General features: G+C 57.1%; 2 protein-coding genes across 2 annotated transcripts; both read left to right on the top strand.

Moving 5' to 3' along the window:
• Positions 1–5,922: 5,922 nt before the first annotated feature.
• Positions 5,923–8,825, top strand: LOC129082581 (class I histocompatibility antigen, Gogo-C*0202 alpha chain-like). The gene is made up of 6 exons (XM_054588293.1): positions 5,923–5,986; positions 6,200–6,499; positions 6,774–7,049; positions 7,553–7,828; positions 7,925–8,032; positions 8,731–8,825. Exons 1-6 carry the CDS (start codon positions 5,923–5,925, stop codon positions 8,823–8,825), a joined length of 1,119 nt encoding a protein of 372 aa, XP_054444268.1.
• Positions 8,826–13,231: 4,406 nt separating this feature from the next.
• Positions 13,232–15,475, top strand: LOC129082580 (HLA class I histocompatibility antigen, alpha chain G-like). The gene is made up of 5 exons (XM_054588292.1): positions 13,232–13,295; positions 13,513–13,797; positions 14,072–14,347; positions 14,889–15,164; positions 15,260–15,475. Exons 1-5 carry the CDS (start codon positions 13,232–13,234, stop codon positions 15,436–15,438), a joined length of 1,080 nt encoding a protein of 359 aa, XP_054444267.1. The 3' UTR covers positions 15,439–15,475.
• The last annotated feature ends 1,084 nt before the right edge of the window (positions 15,476–16,559 follow it).

Raw genomic sequence — 16,559 nt, 5'->3', positions numbered from 1 at the left:
CTGCTCCCCTGCCAGGGGACAGGTTTCGTCTCCTCAGCGGCCTATTTTCCCAAGGCCTCTTTGCTCAGGTCCAGTCTTGGGGCCCTCTCGCCTGTCGGCAAAGCTACAGACCCTGAAACCAGGCAGGACGGTTCCCAACACTTGACTTACCCTGGCGCATAATCCAGTATTGGTCTAGATTAATATTATTCCTTTGTAGGTGACAATTTTATTTCCTCGATAAAAATTAAAAGTTGGAGAAATGAGAAATTGTGTTAGCCAATTTTTTGTATATTTTTTCCTCATATTTCTGCAATGTGCTGTCGTGTTTCAGGAAAAAATCGAGTAGTTCCCGTGAGTTGCTCCTACTTACATGTGCAGATTTGTTTTAACGCAGTTGACCCTCTGTGAATTTGTTGATTGGATGGATCAAAGTCCTATTGAAAAAAAAAAGATAAAGCTGCTATGTATAGATTTGTCACTTGGGTTTTTAGTTTATTACTGAAATTCTGACATGGGTTTCTGTTCACACCCTAGTTTTAATATGTTTTCAAATTTTGTGGTCCATCTCCAATGTCACGTTCATTGTCCACACTGCCTGGTCCAGTGTCCCCACGACGCGTCCCCTGCACAGACACCTCCAGGGGCTGCGGCACCTCACACCCCGCAGGCGCCACCCTGCCCGGCAGAGACCAGGGCCGCCCACTCCGTCCTGATGCTGGCGGTCCCCTGTGGCACGTTCTATGTGCTAAACTCCAGTTTTGCTTTTCATGTCACTGTGCGAGAGGGCCCCTCTGTGGAGGACGCAGCCCTCCCCCCGTTGGCCGCGCGTTCCCCTGCTCCCTGCCCCTCACTGCGGAGGCTTGGGGACCCCGGGGGTCCTGGGGTCATGGGCTGTTGGAAGTGGATCTTGACGATCTAAGATGTGGACATCAGTGTTTATAATATTCTTAATTACACTGTTTACTAATACTTCACTGAATGTCAATGATGCACATAAAACCCACAATGAACTCTGCTTTTAAATTAAAATTTAAAACTTACACACAACCTGGTGGAAGTTGAAGGTGTCCAGCATGTTCATTTGATACAGTTACAGTCACTCATGCGCCGCCTGACGACAGTGACCCCCTGGGAAACGTGTGTGTGTGGGTTCTGTCGCTGTGCGAACAGCACAGAGGCGCTCACGCCTGGGGGGTCCCGCCTGCTGCTCGCCTGGGCCACAGGGCGCAGCCTGGGCTTCTGGGCTACGAGCCCGCAGGGCGTGTTATTGTACAGACAACACGGGATTAAATCAACACGGGAGATAATGACACCATCCAGAGACCTTGTGAACAAGAGATTTATGAGGCTGCTGCAACTGAACAAGCCAACCTTTTTTTTTTTTAATCCTCACCCAAGGCCATGTTTATTGATGAGAGAAAACCGGGAGAGATATGGAAAAGTTGCCTCCTGTAGGCACCTCCAGAGACCAAACCCACAACGTTTTGGCGAGAGACACAACGCTCCCGCCGACCCACCCCACTAAGCAATGTGGCCAGAGCTGGCATCAGTTCTTTGGTGAGGTGTATGTTTAGAATTTTGATCAATTCAATTTTTATTGAGTTATTTGTTTTCTTATTGTTGAGTTGAGGGTTCCTCTGTATATTTTTTAAAAAGTGATTTGCAAGTATTTTCTCCCAGTCTGTGGCCTGACCTCTCTTTACATCATAACGGTGACATTAATGCATAAACATATTTTCTTGGGAACAGTAATCAGAAGTGAGTCACTGTTACGGTTTCCTGGTAGATGAGTTAGGGGACTGACGGAGTAGGGAACACATGACTTATTTAATGTTGTGTATTCTTTTTAAAAATTTGTTAAAGATTTTATTTATTTATTTTCATACAGGAGGGAGAAAAGGAGGGAGAGAAACATGAATGTGTGGTCGCCTCTCATGAGCCTCCCCCAAAAGGGACCTGGCCCACAACCCAGCTATGTGTCCCGGGTGGGAATCAAACCCGCGGCCTTTTAGGTCACCGGCCAGCACTCAATCCACTGAACTACACCCGCCAGGGACAATTTTGTACATTCTTCAGTGCCTTTTGAATTTTCTTGTATGTGCCTGAAAAACATTTTAAAAGAACAGGTTACATTTAAATCCCTACACTTATAAAACTTCTGACAGACGATGCTAACATCACGACTTCAGATTCAGATTCTGATTCTGTGTCTAAGACCAACCATCTGCCTAAGAAATTCCATCATGAAAAGCTTGCCTAGATTGTGTGGACAAATCCTCCCACTGAAAATAGCTAAAAAATGCCATGTATGATACAAAAACCCAACTTTTTAAAAGCAACAAAGAGGTGATGAGATACTAATGACCACACCCCTAGAGAAGGGAAGCCCGGCCTGGCCCCCCACAGAGTGCAGCGCCCTGAGTGAGGACAGAGGGGGCACCTCCCGGTCCGGAGCCCAGGCCCGGAGCCTGGCCCGCTGGCCCTGCGCTGAGCTCCTGACTCCTTCCCCACTCGCCTCTCTGTGGTACGTAAACAACGCTGTTTAAGTTAATCATGTGCACATAGATGACATGCAGTTTATATGATGACTGTATATTCACTGTAACAATTATGAAAATGTTAAAAGTTATCAATGACGAAGTATTGCTGAACTAAAGGGGTTCATTCACCTGTGCACACTAAAGCCCAATCAAATGCGAACAGGAGTCCGCAGTGAAGAAAGGAAAGGTTTAGACTTGGCCGGTGTGGCGCAGTTGTTTCGAGCATCATATCAATACCAGGAGGTTGTAGGTTCGGTTCCCGGTCAGAGCACAAACCTACATTGTGCATATGATCTTCAGTCTGGGTGCCGACAGAAGGAAATCAATCACTCTTTGTCTCTAACAGCAATGTTTCTCTCAGAAAACAATGAAAAAGAAAACACCCTCAGGTGGAAATGTGACAAGCCTAGAAGAGGCACCAAAGGCATTGTAGACGTTCCTCCAGCGGCTTCGGCCGCTGCCCGATCAGCCAGACTGTTTCCTCTGCCACTTCAGCGCCCTCTTTACGATGCCCCGCGCAGTGCGCCCTCGCCGGGAAAGACACCTGAACAGCCTCGAACAACCTGGAAATCCCTGCTGCCTGCTGACTCTCCTTTTTACTGGAGGTTCCCATCCTCCCTCCTTCCCACGGAGCCGCGTGCCCGCACCTCGGGAACGCGCGCCTGCAGTCGGCGCGCACACTCACTCCTCCCGCGACAATCCCAGCGTCCGAGTCCATGCGGTCAGCGCCGCCCGGCGGCGAGGCCTTGGCCTCCACGAGTCCTTCCAGAGTCCCCCCTGCCCACCCAGCCTTTCCGTTCCCTTTGTCCGCAGAGCCTCCTCCTTCTGCGCGGAGTCAGGCTGCCCCTTCCACGGCCGGTCCTGTGAGTCAGTTCTGCGGGAATAAACTCCGGCAGTGACCTCAGCTCAGTTGCGCATCATTCGCGCGGCCGAGCCAGGCTCTGGGGGAAGAGAGGCAGGCTGTACCTTAGCGACAGCTTGAGGGGGACGTTGGGAGGGTCCGGAACGGCCAGGTCCCTGCCCCTCCTTCGGGCCGTGAGCCACCCACGTCCTTTCCCTCCGGCAGGCGCAGCCCGTGGCGGGGTCCACCCCTGCAGACCGGCTGTCCCGAGGAAGGCTCTGCACGGCCTGGGTCGCCAGGACTGACGCCAGAGGGCAAGGGAGTCCGGGGCTAGTGCTGCGTGTCACCGCTCAGCCGGGAAGAAGGCACAGGGATTGTTTATCATTGTGGTTTTGTTACTAGGAGAGGCCAGCAGTGTGAGAAGGCGGTGGGTTAAAACCTTAACACCTCCCTTACCTGGAGCTTTCAGAAGGAAGCTTGTTGGGGGGAGACAGGGAATTTGGAGGGGGGAAATTCCTGCGGGGGGGGGGGGACGTGCTTTTTCTCTTGAGACTCAGGGAGGCGGAGCCGAAAGGGGAGTCGCAGCTCCTTCCCCGGCTGGGCCCCTGGGCCGCTGCTGTCGCTCCCTGGGCCGCACAATGCCCCCTCTCTCCCCTGAGGCCTGTGTCCACGGCCAGGGAGCAGGAGGGTAAACCCTTAGCCCTCGGTGTCCTTGGCAGGGGGCGTAGCGCCTGTGGGTCACCAGCTGCCTGGGCACTGCTGAAGCTGTTTGGTCCTCTCTAACTTTCTTCTCTCAGTCTCCGCCTTCCTCTCGCCCAGGCATTTCCCCAGCTTCTTACCACCCTGTCGCACCTCGGCTCCTGACAGGTTGACAGGTCCCTCCCGGCCAAGCACTGAGTCTCATTTCAGGCGGTGCTGACCTCAGGAGGGGCTTCTACAGAGAGGCCTCCCGCGCGGACCGCAGCGCCCCGGTAAACGGGGGCGCCGGACGAGGCCCCGGGGAAACAGCAGGAGCACAGAGGGTGAGGGGCCCGCCCAGCAAGTCCCGCCCACTCTGTCTGCGGGGCTGCCGGTGGATAAGACTCCAAACGCCGGGCTGTAGTGCAGTGAACTAGCCGGGAGGGTCCGGACGACCCCCTCGTCCGCAGTGGGAACGTCCGGGGCTGGGGGGGTGAGGGCGGGGGCGGGGCGGGGGCGGGGCGGCAGGTGCGCGGGGGCTTCCGCGTGGCTGGCACCGCATCCGCGGTTCTCAGTAATTCCGAGTCGAAGGGTGGATGAACAATGAAACACTAGTTTGAAAGAAAACTAGAAAAATTCAGATCCAATTCAGGTTGTAGGCGAAAATGAACCTTTCACTGGAGTCCAAGATCCACCGTTGAGATTACGATTTCCATTGAAACACAATTTTCCTCCCTAAAATTTGATTTTGAAAAGTGTTTTTGGGGGGGGGGGGTTTGTTTGTTTGTTTTACTAAAGAGGCTGCATTAAGTCCAGGTGTACGGGGCCTGGTGATTTGCATAAACAACAAGAACAGGAATTGCTCCTGTGGGCTTTGTTACACCTGCCTGCCCGAACGCACAAGGAAATTGTCTGTTACCCTGTAGTTTGTGTCTCAGGGCACAGAGCCAAGCACCTGTTGCCTTTCGGGAAAAGGTTAATCAGATAAAAAGCCATTTCGGTTTCGCTCTTTCAGCTGCTGACTGTAACGCTCACAGTTCTCCCTGTGTGTCCTGGGTGGCGCTGACTCTCCCTGCAGCTGCCTCCCGGTGGCCTCCGGGGCCCTCGGGGCACAGTTCTCCCGGGCACTACGCGGACGCGCTGCGTCTCCTGGAGTCAGGCAGGGCCCTACCCTCAGCTCCTGCAACTACAGTTTTTACTCGCATTCACTACTGAGCTCACGAACTATTCCCTAACAGGAAAATTTCCTCAACCCTTGAGTTCCCCCCAAAATAGTTACTATCTCCTATTGATTGGAGCATGTAGATCCATCCACCCTTTTGCTTTTATAAAACCACCATACAAGAAGCACCCTTGCATATGCGTGTTTGAGAACATGTGTGATTGTCTTCTTAGGGTAGATTCCTAAAGGAGGAATTTCTGTGTGAAAACGAGGGCAATACATGTTTTTCATAAAAACGTTATTTCTGTTAACATGCCATAGGTTATTAATATTGTTCTAAATGAATTGATGCGTTTTCTGTTTGTATTCCCTGTGTGGAACATATTGATACCTGTAACCCACACACACAAAATCGGGGAGTCTTCCCTGTTCTGTGAGACCGTGTAGATGTTCTCAAATCAAAATGTTTTCAGAGTCGCTGCAAAAAGCAGACCACGGGCGGGGACCCAAGTGAGTCCGCGGGACACGAGCATCCGCGCAGGTACGAGACTCGGGGCAGAGTCCCGCGTCCCAAGGTCAGTGAACCCGGGACGCCGCCGCCGTTCTCCCTCCCGTGGGGTGTCAGACTCCGGAGCAGCCAATCAGCGTCGCCGCGCTCTCGGGGTAAACTCCTCCGCGGCCCCAGGACGTATTCTTCGCGGGCGCTCAGGGTCTGGGTCATGGGCCCCCGAGCCCTGCTCCTGCTGCTCTCGGGGGCCCTGGCCCTGACCGCGGCCTGGGCCGGTGAGTGCGCGGTCGGGAGGGAACGGCGCCCGCGGGACAGGCGCCAGGGGACGGGGGAAGGGTGCCGGACCCCGGGACGGCGGGTCCCCTGCGCCCCCCGCCCAGACCCCACTCCCCAATTCTAGCCTCGGCCCCGCCCTGCTTTCCCTCCCCCGGGCCCCGGCCCCCGCCGCCCCCACCGCGGACCCAGGACGCGCGTCCTCCCCTCCCCAGGCCCCCACACCCTCCGGTATCTCACCGCCGCCGTGTCCGGGCCGGGCCGCTGGACGTACCGGTACATCGCGGTCGGCTACGTGGACGGCACGGAGGTCGCGCGGTACGACAGCGACGTCCGCAACCTGAATATGACTCTGCCGGGGGCGGGGTACGAGAAGCTGGTGATGGAGCAGGACCCGGTGGGACGGGACCATCCGCAGGCCTGGGACGACTTCCTGCGGGACATCAAGCGACAGGAGCAAATGAGCAGAGCGACCCTGAACAGCCTGCGCGCCCACTACAGCCAGGGCGAGGACGGTGAGCTGCGCGCGCCGGGTCCGGGAAGGACCCCCCCCCCCCCACGGGCGGGACGAGGTCCCCGGAGAGGCTGCTGGACCCGCCCGGCCCCCAACAAGGGCGGCGCTAGCGAGGACCTAAGTCCTGTGCACTGAGCGTGACACTCGTGCATGAAGCCTAAGCCCGGTCGCAGTTCCTGTTCCCTCTGGTCACCGCGGGTCCGGAGCGCAAAGGTCGCCGCAGGGGAGAACCCACTGGGGCGCAGTAACGAGGAACGACGCCGGGGCGGGGTCAGGGTCTCACACCTTCCAGGAAATGACCGGCTGCGTCGTGGGGTCGGACGGGCGCTTCCTCCGCGGGTTCAGTCAGTTCGCCTACGACGGCACCGACTACATCGCCCTGAACGAGGACCTGCGCTCCTGGACCGCGGCCGACACGGCGGCGCAAGTCACGTGGCAGGAGTTGGTGCAGGTCCCTGTTGCGGACGTCAGGAGGGTCTTCCTGGAGGACACGTGTGTGCAGCGGCTCCGCCTGCTCCTGGAGAAGGGGAGGGAGACGCTGCTCCGAGCAGGTGCCGGGGCGCGGGCCTCCCCGGGGAGGGGTCTGCGGGCTGGGGCGGCTCCTACAGGGAGAGGAGGGAGGCGGTCAGTGTCGGAATCCGCCTCCTGTTCGGGAGACGGAAGGGCCCCCAGGTTTCCTTCTTCTGTGACTCTCCCGCGGCCCAGCTTTCTCTGAAGGAAATTCAGGGACCCAGCCTCTCCCTGAAACAACCCACAGCGGCTCCCTCACACCCTGCAGCCACCTGGTGCCCGGGACACACTCCCTAGTTCCCGGGCTGAGATGTCTCTGGAGGCCTCACTGTGGCTTTTTTGAGTCATTCGGTCTCCACCGGAGCCTGTGCCTCCCCTCAGAGACCTGGAGATTCCTCCTCTATGTTCTCCCCCTGATTCTGGAATTTTCTAAGAAATGAGATTATCCCAGATGGTTCTGTCCAGGCTGGTGTCTGGCTGGTCCACTGCTGGAGTGACCCCTGACTGACTACGCAAAATTCCATACTCTCACCCCTCCCCTCAGACCCTCCAAAGACACAGGTGACCCGCCACCCCACCTCTGATCATGAGGTCACCCTGAGGTGCTGGGCCCGGGGCTTCTACCCCGCGGACATCACCCTGACCTGGCAGCGTGACGGGGAGGACCTGCCCCAGGACACGGAGACTGTGGACACCCGGCCTGCGGGGGACGGGACCTTCCAGACGTGGGCGGCCGTGGCCGTGCCCCCCGGACAGGAGCAGAGCTACACGTGCCGCGTGGGGCACGCGGGGCTGCCCGAGCCCCTGACCCTGCGATGGGGTGAGGGGGGGCGTGGGCACAGAGCCTCTCCTCAGGGCGTCCCTGCGCGGGGTCAGGACTCGGGCCTGAGGGTGGCCTCTCGCCTTCCCCTCGCAGACACCCCTCCTGGGACCACCGTCCCCATCGTGGGCATCGCTGCTGCTGCCCTGGGTCTCCTTGTTGCTGCGGTCGCTGTGGCTGTGACGTGGAGGAGGAAGCGCTCAGGTGGGCAGGGGGGGGGCCGAGGTCCCTGTCCCCCTGGGGGTCAGGCCCAGGTGGCCGTGTGCTCCGCCTCGTGAGTGGGCATCGTACCCACACGGGTGCTGCCCATCGGGGGCCTGTTTACTACACTGACTCTTTAGTGGAAAATGAAGGACAAATTCATAACCTGAAGATTCTAGTGATGGGGACGGATTCTCAGCTGTCACAGGTCAGAAGGGAAAGTCCCCGCTGCGGACAGACATCCTGTCGGGCGGTTGGTCCAGTCCTTGCACATGTACTTTCCCTATATTTCCTGAACTTAACCTGGCTGTTCAGTCACAGTTCTAGAACCTTCCATGTGCTTCAGGAGAATGGGGCTCCTTTAGGGTCGCCACATTAAAGAGCCAACACTGACTCTTTAGTGAGGCCCGTGGGAAAGTGAAGAACAAATTTCTCAGCAGATGACTCTAGCGATGGGGACGGATTCCCAGCTGGGATTCCCAGAGGTCAGAGGGGAAGGTCCCTGCGGAGGACAGACGTCCAGATGCGTGGTAGACTTGTCCAGTCCCTGCACATGTGCTTTCCTCGTATTTCCTGATCTTACCCTGATGTTCAGTCACAGTTCTGGAAACTTCCTGCGATTCAGGACTATGGGGCTCCTTTAGGGTCACGGGACCCAGCCCCCCCGCCCCGACCCCTCACAGAGCGTTTGCCTCCCACAGGCAGAGGCGGGGAGAGCCGCGCTCAGGCTGCCTGTCAGTCTGGGTGTCGGGAGGGGACGTCTGGGACCCTGGGGAGCGTGTGGGCTGGAGTCTAGGAGGGGGCTCCCCACCCCGTGACTCTGCTACTGTGTCCTTCCCCAGGCGGTGACAGTGCCCAGCCGTCTGAGGTGCCTCTCACAGCTGCTGACGGTGAGACCCTGAGGGCAGGACGCGGGGGCACTGGGACCGAGGGGCACCGCTGGGTTTGGGGATCCTCAGAGTGGGACGTGCTGAGCCTGCGGTGGCTGTGGGGGACTGTGACTCTTCTGAGACTGACGTGAATTGTTCATGACAACGTTCTTTGCAGCGTGACCCAGGTGCTTTCCACAGGACTTGGTGCTGAAATACTCACTGCAAACCCCGCTTTGGAACTTCAGGAACCTGTAACTGCACTTTCTGCACCAGCATCAGAACCTGTCTGCATTATTTTAAAATTACATGTGTGTGTGTTTGTATTTATGTGTGTATATATATGTGAATAAATCAGAAGTATTTTGGATTAAAAGCAGCAACGTGTCTTCCTTCCAGTAGGTGTTCTTCGATCTACACTTTCACCCCATTTGTTAGGCTGTTCTATTCCAAGTAACTTCAAGTTATTAAAATAAAATGAGGTGTGGAGAAACCCTGGTGGGACACAGTGTGTGTCATGGAACAAGGGGGCCTCACGGCTCCCCAGTGACGTCCCCTGGGACCGCCGGGGCTGCGAGCACAATTCAGGTTTCTTCCCGCACATCCGAATGTCACCTTTTGGAGCCTCTGTCTGTGGCTGGGTTTGTCCCTTGATTGTAACCAGGTGCTTCTATGTGGCCCAGGAGCCCCCCGAGCGTTGAGGCCCCTCCTGCAGCCCTCGGGGTGTCCCTGTGGGGCTCAGAGCGCCGACCCCTCTGAGGGTGGGGACACCTGCCTACAGCAGGAGCTGCTCCGGCGCCCACTGTCCTCAACCCCCCGCAGACCCTGTCCTCAGTCTGCGGGTGCCGAGTCCCGGAAGGTCCTGGCCAAGGCGCCGATGTCCTTAGCGGCTTCCCCTGAGGGGTCCTCCCCAGGAGAGAGCCCTCGGGCCGCAGGGCCAGCCTGGCTGCTGGGCTGAGCCCAGAATCAGGAGACAAGGGACCCGCGAGGCGGGAGGGGAAGGTGTCAGAAACCTCCCTGCGTTCCCGGCTGCAGCCGCTGGGGGCGCTGCCGGGCTGTGGGCGGTGGGAACAGCGGGAACGGACTGGGTGCTGAACGCGTGCGGAAGATGCATTTCACAGCGTTTCCTAATGATTAAACCTGGGGTGTGGGAAGGAGTCAAGGAGGGCACCCCACATGGTACTGTGGCAGCAGAAAGACGGGGGTTCTCTCAGGAGAGATGGGGAGACGCTGTCAGGAGCCTTTGCGGGGGAGGGGTGGGCATTGCAAGTGTCCACTGAAGAGAAGGTCACGGTGGGATGTGTGTCAGAAACAGCAGTGACGTGTCTGGTTGGCGATTCGACAAATGCATCTGGGGACCTTTAGCAGCAATGCCTGGGCTGGAGACACAGATTGGGAGGTGATGCTACGAAAGTGACATTTAAAGCCATGAGTGCGGATGCGGCCACCAAGGGAGCCAGGGCTGTGGAAGAGGAAAGAACTAGGGCTGGTCACTAAACCACCTCTCCTGACAGTGGGGACGCTCATGTCGGTGACTCACCAGGTTGGTGACAGCCAGGTCTCCCCATTATATGTTAACGGTTTGGTCTTTGTCATTCATTAGTAATTTAAGAGGCGATGTTCTGAGGTTGCCCTACTGTGCGCTTCATCACGTCTGCACTAACCCTCCTCAGCCCCTCTGACACCTTCCTCCCAAGACAATGAAAATATGGTGTTAGTCCTATGTCCCCCTCAGCTCTTATTAGTGGGATGTGAAGTGCAGCCCAAGGAGTCTAGTCAATAAGATGGTGACTATGTGTGGTGTCAGATGGGCCCTAGAATTATCGGGGACATTACTTAATAGCTATATCCATGTTTAATCACTGCGCTTGACAGCTGAGACTAACATAATATTTTATTTATCAACTATAAATAAACTATAGTATATGTAATTGAACGATAGGAAAATGTTCTGCCATGGCTGATGTGGCTCAGTCGATTGAGTGCCGCCCTGTGAGACAAGGGGTGACCGGTTCGAATCCCACAGGGCACAGGCCTGGGTTGCAGGCCAGGGGCCCAGTAGGGGGCACACGAGCGGCACCCACACATTGATTTCCATCTCTTTCTCCCTTCCTTCCCCTCTCTCTAAAAACAAATAAATAAAATATGTTTTGAAAAGAAGGATAATAGAAAAATATTTAAAGTTAAAGAAAAGCGTATTTCGAACTCCATGTCCAACGTTCTGACAGCAGTTTTATGGAGAAATTTGAGTATTTGGTGACAAGCCCGCAAGTCATTCTGGTCTCAAGTCAATTTGGATCCACACAATTCAGTGATGAGACAGGGCCCAGTTTGGGAAACAGACTTAAATCTACACTTAATTGTTTTTCTCCCTCGGGGAAGGAAAGGCAGTTCCTAATTCGCCACAGGAGGGTGGAAAGTCCGTGCCGTTTTCTCCACCGTGGGGCACAGTCAGCGGAAGGTTCAGAGGTGGCTCTCAGGGCAACGGAATGAAAGTCTCCGAACGCTCGCTCTCTGCAAGTACCCGCTGTGAGTGATTTCTGGAGCAAAGAATGGAGCCCAAATTTTCTCATTTAAACATTAAACGTTTTATATGTGGGATATTGGGGGCTCGTTTTATTTCAGCAAAAGCCACAGAACAGACCTGAGGCCGAGAGCGGCGAGAGCCGTGGGACTGGAACCCGCAGGAAGAGCAGCCCGGGTCGCACGGGATGGCAGGTGAGGGACCTGGGGACAGGGCTCCGACCAGAGCAGGAGCTGAGGGGAAGGGCCCGGCAGGAGGCTCGGGGACCGGGGCTCCGGGTGCCGAGGGTCCTGCACCCCGTGCCCACGTGACCCTAAGCTCAGGTCGTCCCCAGGGAACAGGGTCGCTTTCCCTGCCTCCTGCCCGCTGCTCGCGAGGCCGTCTCAGTGACGGCCGTGTCTGCCCCGGTCTCCAGCCGTGCCTGAGGGGGCCGTCTTGTGGTCCAACTCTGATGTCGCATCCGCTGTCCTCATGGCCTGGTCCAGTGTCCGCACGACGCGTCCCCTGCACAGACACCTCCAGGGGCTGCGGCACCTTCACACCCCGCAGGCGCCACCATGCCCTGCAGAGACCAGAGCCGCCCACTCCGTCCCGATGCTGGCGGTCCCCTGTGTCACTGCTACCTGCTGAATCCATTTCCACTTTTTACATCCCCGCCTTTTCAGATTCTCATCTGTGGTTGAAGCAGGCGGCTCCCTGGTTTCCTGTTTCCCCACCGTCAGCCCCTCCCGGCTGGTCCCCAGGGTCCCTGGGTCTCCTGCGTCTGCTCCAGACGTGTCGGAATCACAGTGGACCTGGTAAGTACCTAGAATGCAGCTTCCATAGTCACTGTGATTACTATATTTAGTAATTATTTACTCTTTAAATCATTTACTCATTACTTTTAAATTATCCTGCATCAGTACAAGAGCCACTCAAGCAACGTAACAGAATAGGAAATACTCAATGCTATAGTTTCAGGTTCCGCTTTGCAATGAGCTTTCCAGGAACGACCACTTGTGTAGCTTTACCGTACGATTAAAGATGCATATCCACACTAACCTGAAAAGGTTATGAAAAATGCTGCTCCTACACACTTGTGTGAAGCTGGGTATTTTTTCATATACGGAAACCAAAATAGTAACTTAAACACAGAAGCAAATATGAAAACCCAGCGATGTTCCAATGATACAGACACAAACTGAGAGTTGCAAAAATATAAAATGTAACCAGATCCGCCCACCTCACTACCTTTTTAATTGGGGAATAGGCATTTTTCATAAAAACATTGTTTCTGTTAACATGCGATAGGTTGTTAGTTATTCTAAATTATCTTTTTCCAACTTCTTTTTTCCTTAGGGTAAATATTGATGGCTCTAATGCACACACACAAAATGATCTTGGTTGTCCTCCTTATTTTGTAAGACTGCATAGATATTCTGAAACTCAAATGTTTGAGAGTTGATGAGGTAAACCGCGCGTGGGCCTGGACTCAGGGAGGCAGCAGGACAGGGATTCTTCGTGCAGGACGCGGGCTCAGGGCAGAGTCCCAGGTCCCAAGACCTGGCTGCAGGGTCTTGGCATGAGACCTAGAGGACCAAGAGGGGGTGAGCCGCAGCTCACAGGATGAAGGGGTTCCCTTCTCCTAAGGTTTCACTTCTCCCCCTTACAACCTGCGTCAGGCCCTACATCCTGGAGACACATGACGCTCCACCAGTGCTCACTCCTATTGGGGGGACACTAGAGCAGCCAATCAGCGTCACCCTGCTCTCGGGTACAAAGTCCTCACTAAGACCTGATATTCAGCCACAGCAATCAGTTGACTGGGTCATGGAGCCCTGGTTCCTGCTGCCGCTGCTCTCGGGGGCCCTGGCCCTGACCGCGACCTGCGCCGGTGAGTGCGCGGCCGGGAGGGAACGACGTCTGCGGGACAGGAACCAGGGGACCCGGCGGGGACGCGGGCCCCGGGGAAGGCGCGGCCCCAGCACCCCCCGGAGCAGGCCATATCCGCACCCCGTCCTCTCAGCCACCGGCCTCTTTCATTTCGCCGGACTCCTCCCCTTATCCGATCGAGCGCCAAGGATCAATGATACTCCCCTCCTCGCGCCCAGGTCCCCACACGCTGAGAGTATTCAGCACCGCCGTGCACGGACCGGACCGCGGAAAGAACCGGTTCATCGTCGTCGGCTACGTGGACGACACGGAGATCGTGCGTTTCGACAGCGACACCCCGAACCCGAGGCTGGAGCCGAGGGCACCGTGGCTAGAGCAGCCGTGGGTGGAGGAGGAGCATCCACATTTTTGGGACTACTACACGCGGAGAATCAAGAACTACGAGCAGATGTATGGAGGGAACCTGAACAACCTACGCGCCCACTACAACCAGAGCCAACACGGTGAGCCACGCGCCCCCGGGGCCGGACACGGCCGCCCTCCCAGCGGACGCGCCGGAGTCTCCCCGAAACTCCGGGAAGGAGCGTGGCCCCGGCCCCGCCCAAGCCGCGGGATGCGCGCAGCATCCAACCCAGAAAGAGCCCGTGGGGACTTGAACCCGTTTGGATGATCAGTTTAGGTTAAACACCGCGGGTCGGGTCCTGAAGGGGCGGCCTGGGGCAGACTTGTCCTCAGGGCGGGAAGAAGTGCAGGGACCTGACCGCGGGAGGGGGTCAGGGTGTCACACCTTCCAGGAAATGCGGGGCTGCGTCGTGGGGTCGGACGGGCGCTTCCTCCGCGGGTACACACAGTTCGCCTACGACGGCACCGACTTCATCGCCCTGAACGAGGACCTGAGCTCCTGGACCGCGGCCGACATGGCGGCCCAGATCACCTGGCGCAAGTTAGTGGAGCTCCCTGATGCGGGGCGAAGACGAGGAGTCCTGGGGGACCTATGCGTGCACTGGCTCCATCTGTTCCTGGAAAACGGAAAGAAGACGCTGCTCCGAGCAGGTACCGGGCGCGGGCCTCCCCGAGGCGGGGTCTGCGGGCTGGGGCGGCTCCTACAGGGAGAGGAGGGAGGTGGTCAGAGTCGGAATCCGCCTCCTGCTCCGGAGAGGGAAGGGCCCCCAGGTTTCCTTCTTCTGTGACTCCCCGCGGGCCCAGCTTCCTCTGAAGGACAACAAGGGACCCAGCCTCTCCCTGGAACAGCCACAGAGGTTCCCTGACACCCTGCAGCCACCTGGTGCCCAGGGCGCGCTCCCTGGTTCCCGGGCTGAGCCCGTCTCTGGAGGCCTGACTGCGGCTTTTCTGAGTCATCAGCCTCCGCCTGAGTCTGTGTCTCCCCTTAGAGACCTGGACACTCGTACCCTTGATTCTCAGCCTAATTCTAGAACTTTACACAAAACAGAAGATTACCCCAGGTGCCTCTGTCCAGGCTGGTGTCTGGGTGGTGCACCCCCTTCCCCACCCCCCCTGTCCTGCCCACTCTCAGGATGGTCACATGAGCCCAGTGACCATGGAAAATTCCTGGATGTTCTCACCCTCCCCTCAGACCCGCCAAAGACACACGTGACCCGCCACACCACCTATGACCGTGAGGTTACCCTGAGGTGCTGGGCCCTGGGCTTCTACCCCGCGGACATCACCCTGACCTGGCAGCGTGACGGGGAGGACCTGACCCAGGACACGGAGACTGTGGAGACCAGGCCTGCGGGGGACGGGACCTTCCAGACGTGGGCGGCCGTGGCCGTGCCCCCTGGACAGGAGCAGAGCTACACGTGCCGCGTGGGGCACGCGGGGCTGCCCGAGCCCCTGACCCTGCGATGGGGTGAGGGGGGGCGTGGGCACAGAGCTTCTCCTCAGGGCGTCCCTGAGCGGGGTCAGGACTCGGGCCTGAGGGTGGCCTCTCGCCTCCCCTCGCAGACCCCCCTCCTGGGACCACCGTCCCCATCGTGGGCATCGCTGCTGCCCTGGGTCTCCTTGGAGCTGTGGTCGCAGTGGCTGTGACGTGGAGGAGGACGCGCTCAGGTGGGCAGGGGTGGGGCCGAGGTCCCTGTCCCCCTGGGGGTCAGGCCCAGGTGGCCGTGTGCTCCGCCTCGTGAGTGGGCATCGTACCCACACGGGTGCTGCCCATCGGGGGCCTGTTTGCCAACACTGACCCTTCAGTGAGGCCCGTGGGAAAATGAGGGACAAATTCATCACCTGATGACTCTAGTGATGGGTACGGATTCCCAGCTGTCACAGGCCAGAGGGGAAGGTCCCTGCTGAGGACAGACATGCAGAGGGATGGTAGGTCCAGTCCTTGCACATGTGCTTTCCTCATATTTCCTGATCTTACCCTGAAGCTCAGTTGCAACTCTGGAAGCTTCCTGTGATTCAGGACTATGGGGGTCCTTTAGGGTCACGGGACCCAGCCTCCCCCCCCCGACCCCTCACAGAACATTTGCTTCCCACAGGCAAAGGCAGGGAGAGCCGTGCTCAGGCTGCCTGTAAGTCTGGGTGTCGGGAGGGGACGTCTGGGACCCTGGGGAGCGTGTGGGCTGGAGTCTAGGAGGGGGCTCCCCACCCAGTGACTCTGCTACTGTGTCCTTCCCCAGGCGGTGACAGTGCCCAGGGCTCTGATGTGTCTCTCACAGCTGCTGACGGTGAGACCCTGAGGGCAGGACGCGGGGGCACTGGGTCCGAGGGGCACCGCTGGGTTTTGGGGAGTCTCAGAGTGGGACGTGCTGAGCCTGCGGTGGCTGTGGGAGACTGTGACACTTCTGAGACTGACCTGAATGTGTTCATGACAACGTTCTTTCCCAGCGTGACCCAGCTGCTTTCAGGAGACTTGGTGCAGAAATAGTCATTGCAGACCTCCCCTTGGAATTTCAAGGATCCCTGTACTGCACTTTCTTCACTAGCGTCAGATCCTGTCTGTATTATTTTAAAATTAGTGTGTGTGTGTGTGTGTATATTTGTATTTATGTGTATATATATGTGATAAATCAGAAGTGATTTAGATTAAAAGCACCAAAGTGTATTGTTTCCGGTAGGTGTTCTTCGATGTACACTTTCACCCCATTTGTTAGGCAATGTTCTATTCCAAGTAACTTCAAGGTATTAAAACTTAAAATGAGGTGTGGAGCCAAACCCTGGGTGGGACAGAACAGTGTGTGCCACGTGGAACAAGGGGGCCTCACGGCTCCCCAGTGACGTCCCCTGGGACCGCCGGGGCTGCGAG

Source organism: Pteronotus mesoamericanus, unplaced genomic scaffold (assembly GCF_021234165.1).
Source record: "Pteronotus mesoamericanus isolate MK-2021 breed Mesoamerican mustached bat unplaced genomic scaffold, CSHL_Meso_final scaffold_128, whole genome shotgun sequence".
NCBI classification, from domain to species: domain Eukaryota; kingdom Metazoa; phylum Chordata; class Mammalia; order Chiroptera; family Mormoopidae; genus Pteronotus; species Pteronotus mesoamericanus.
The sequence above is the reverse complement of the archived record's forward strand: the minus strand, read 5'-3'. Positions and strand labels throughout refer to the sequence as shown.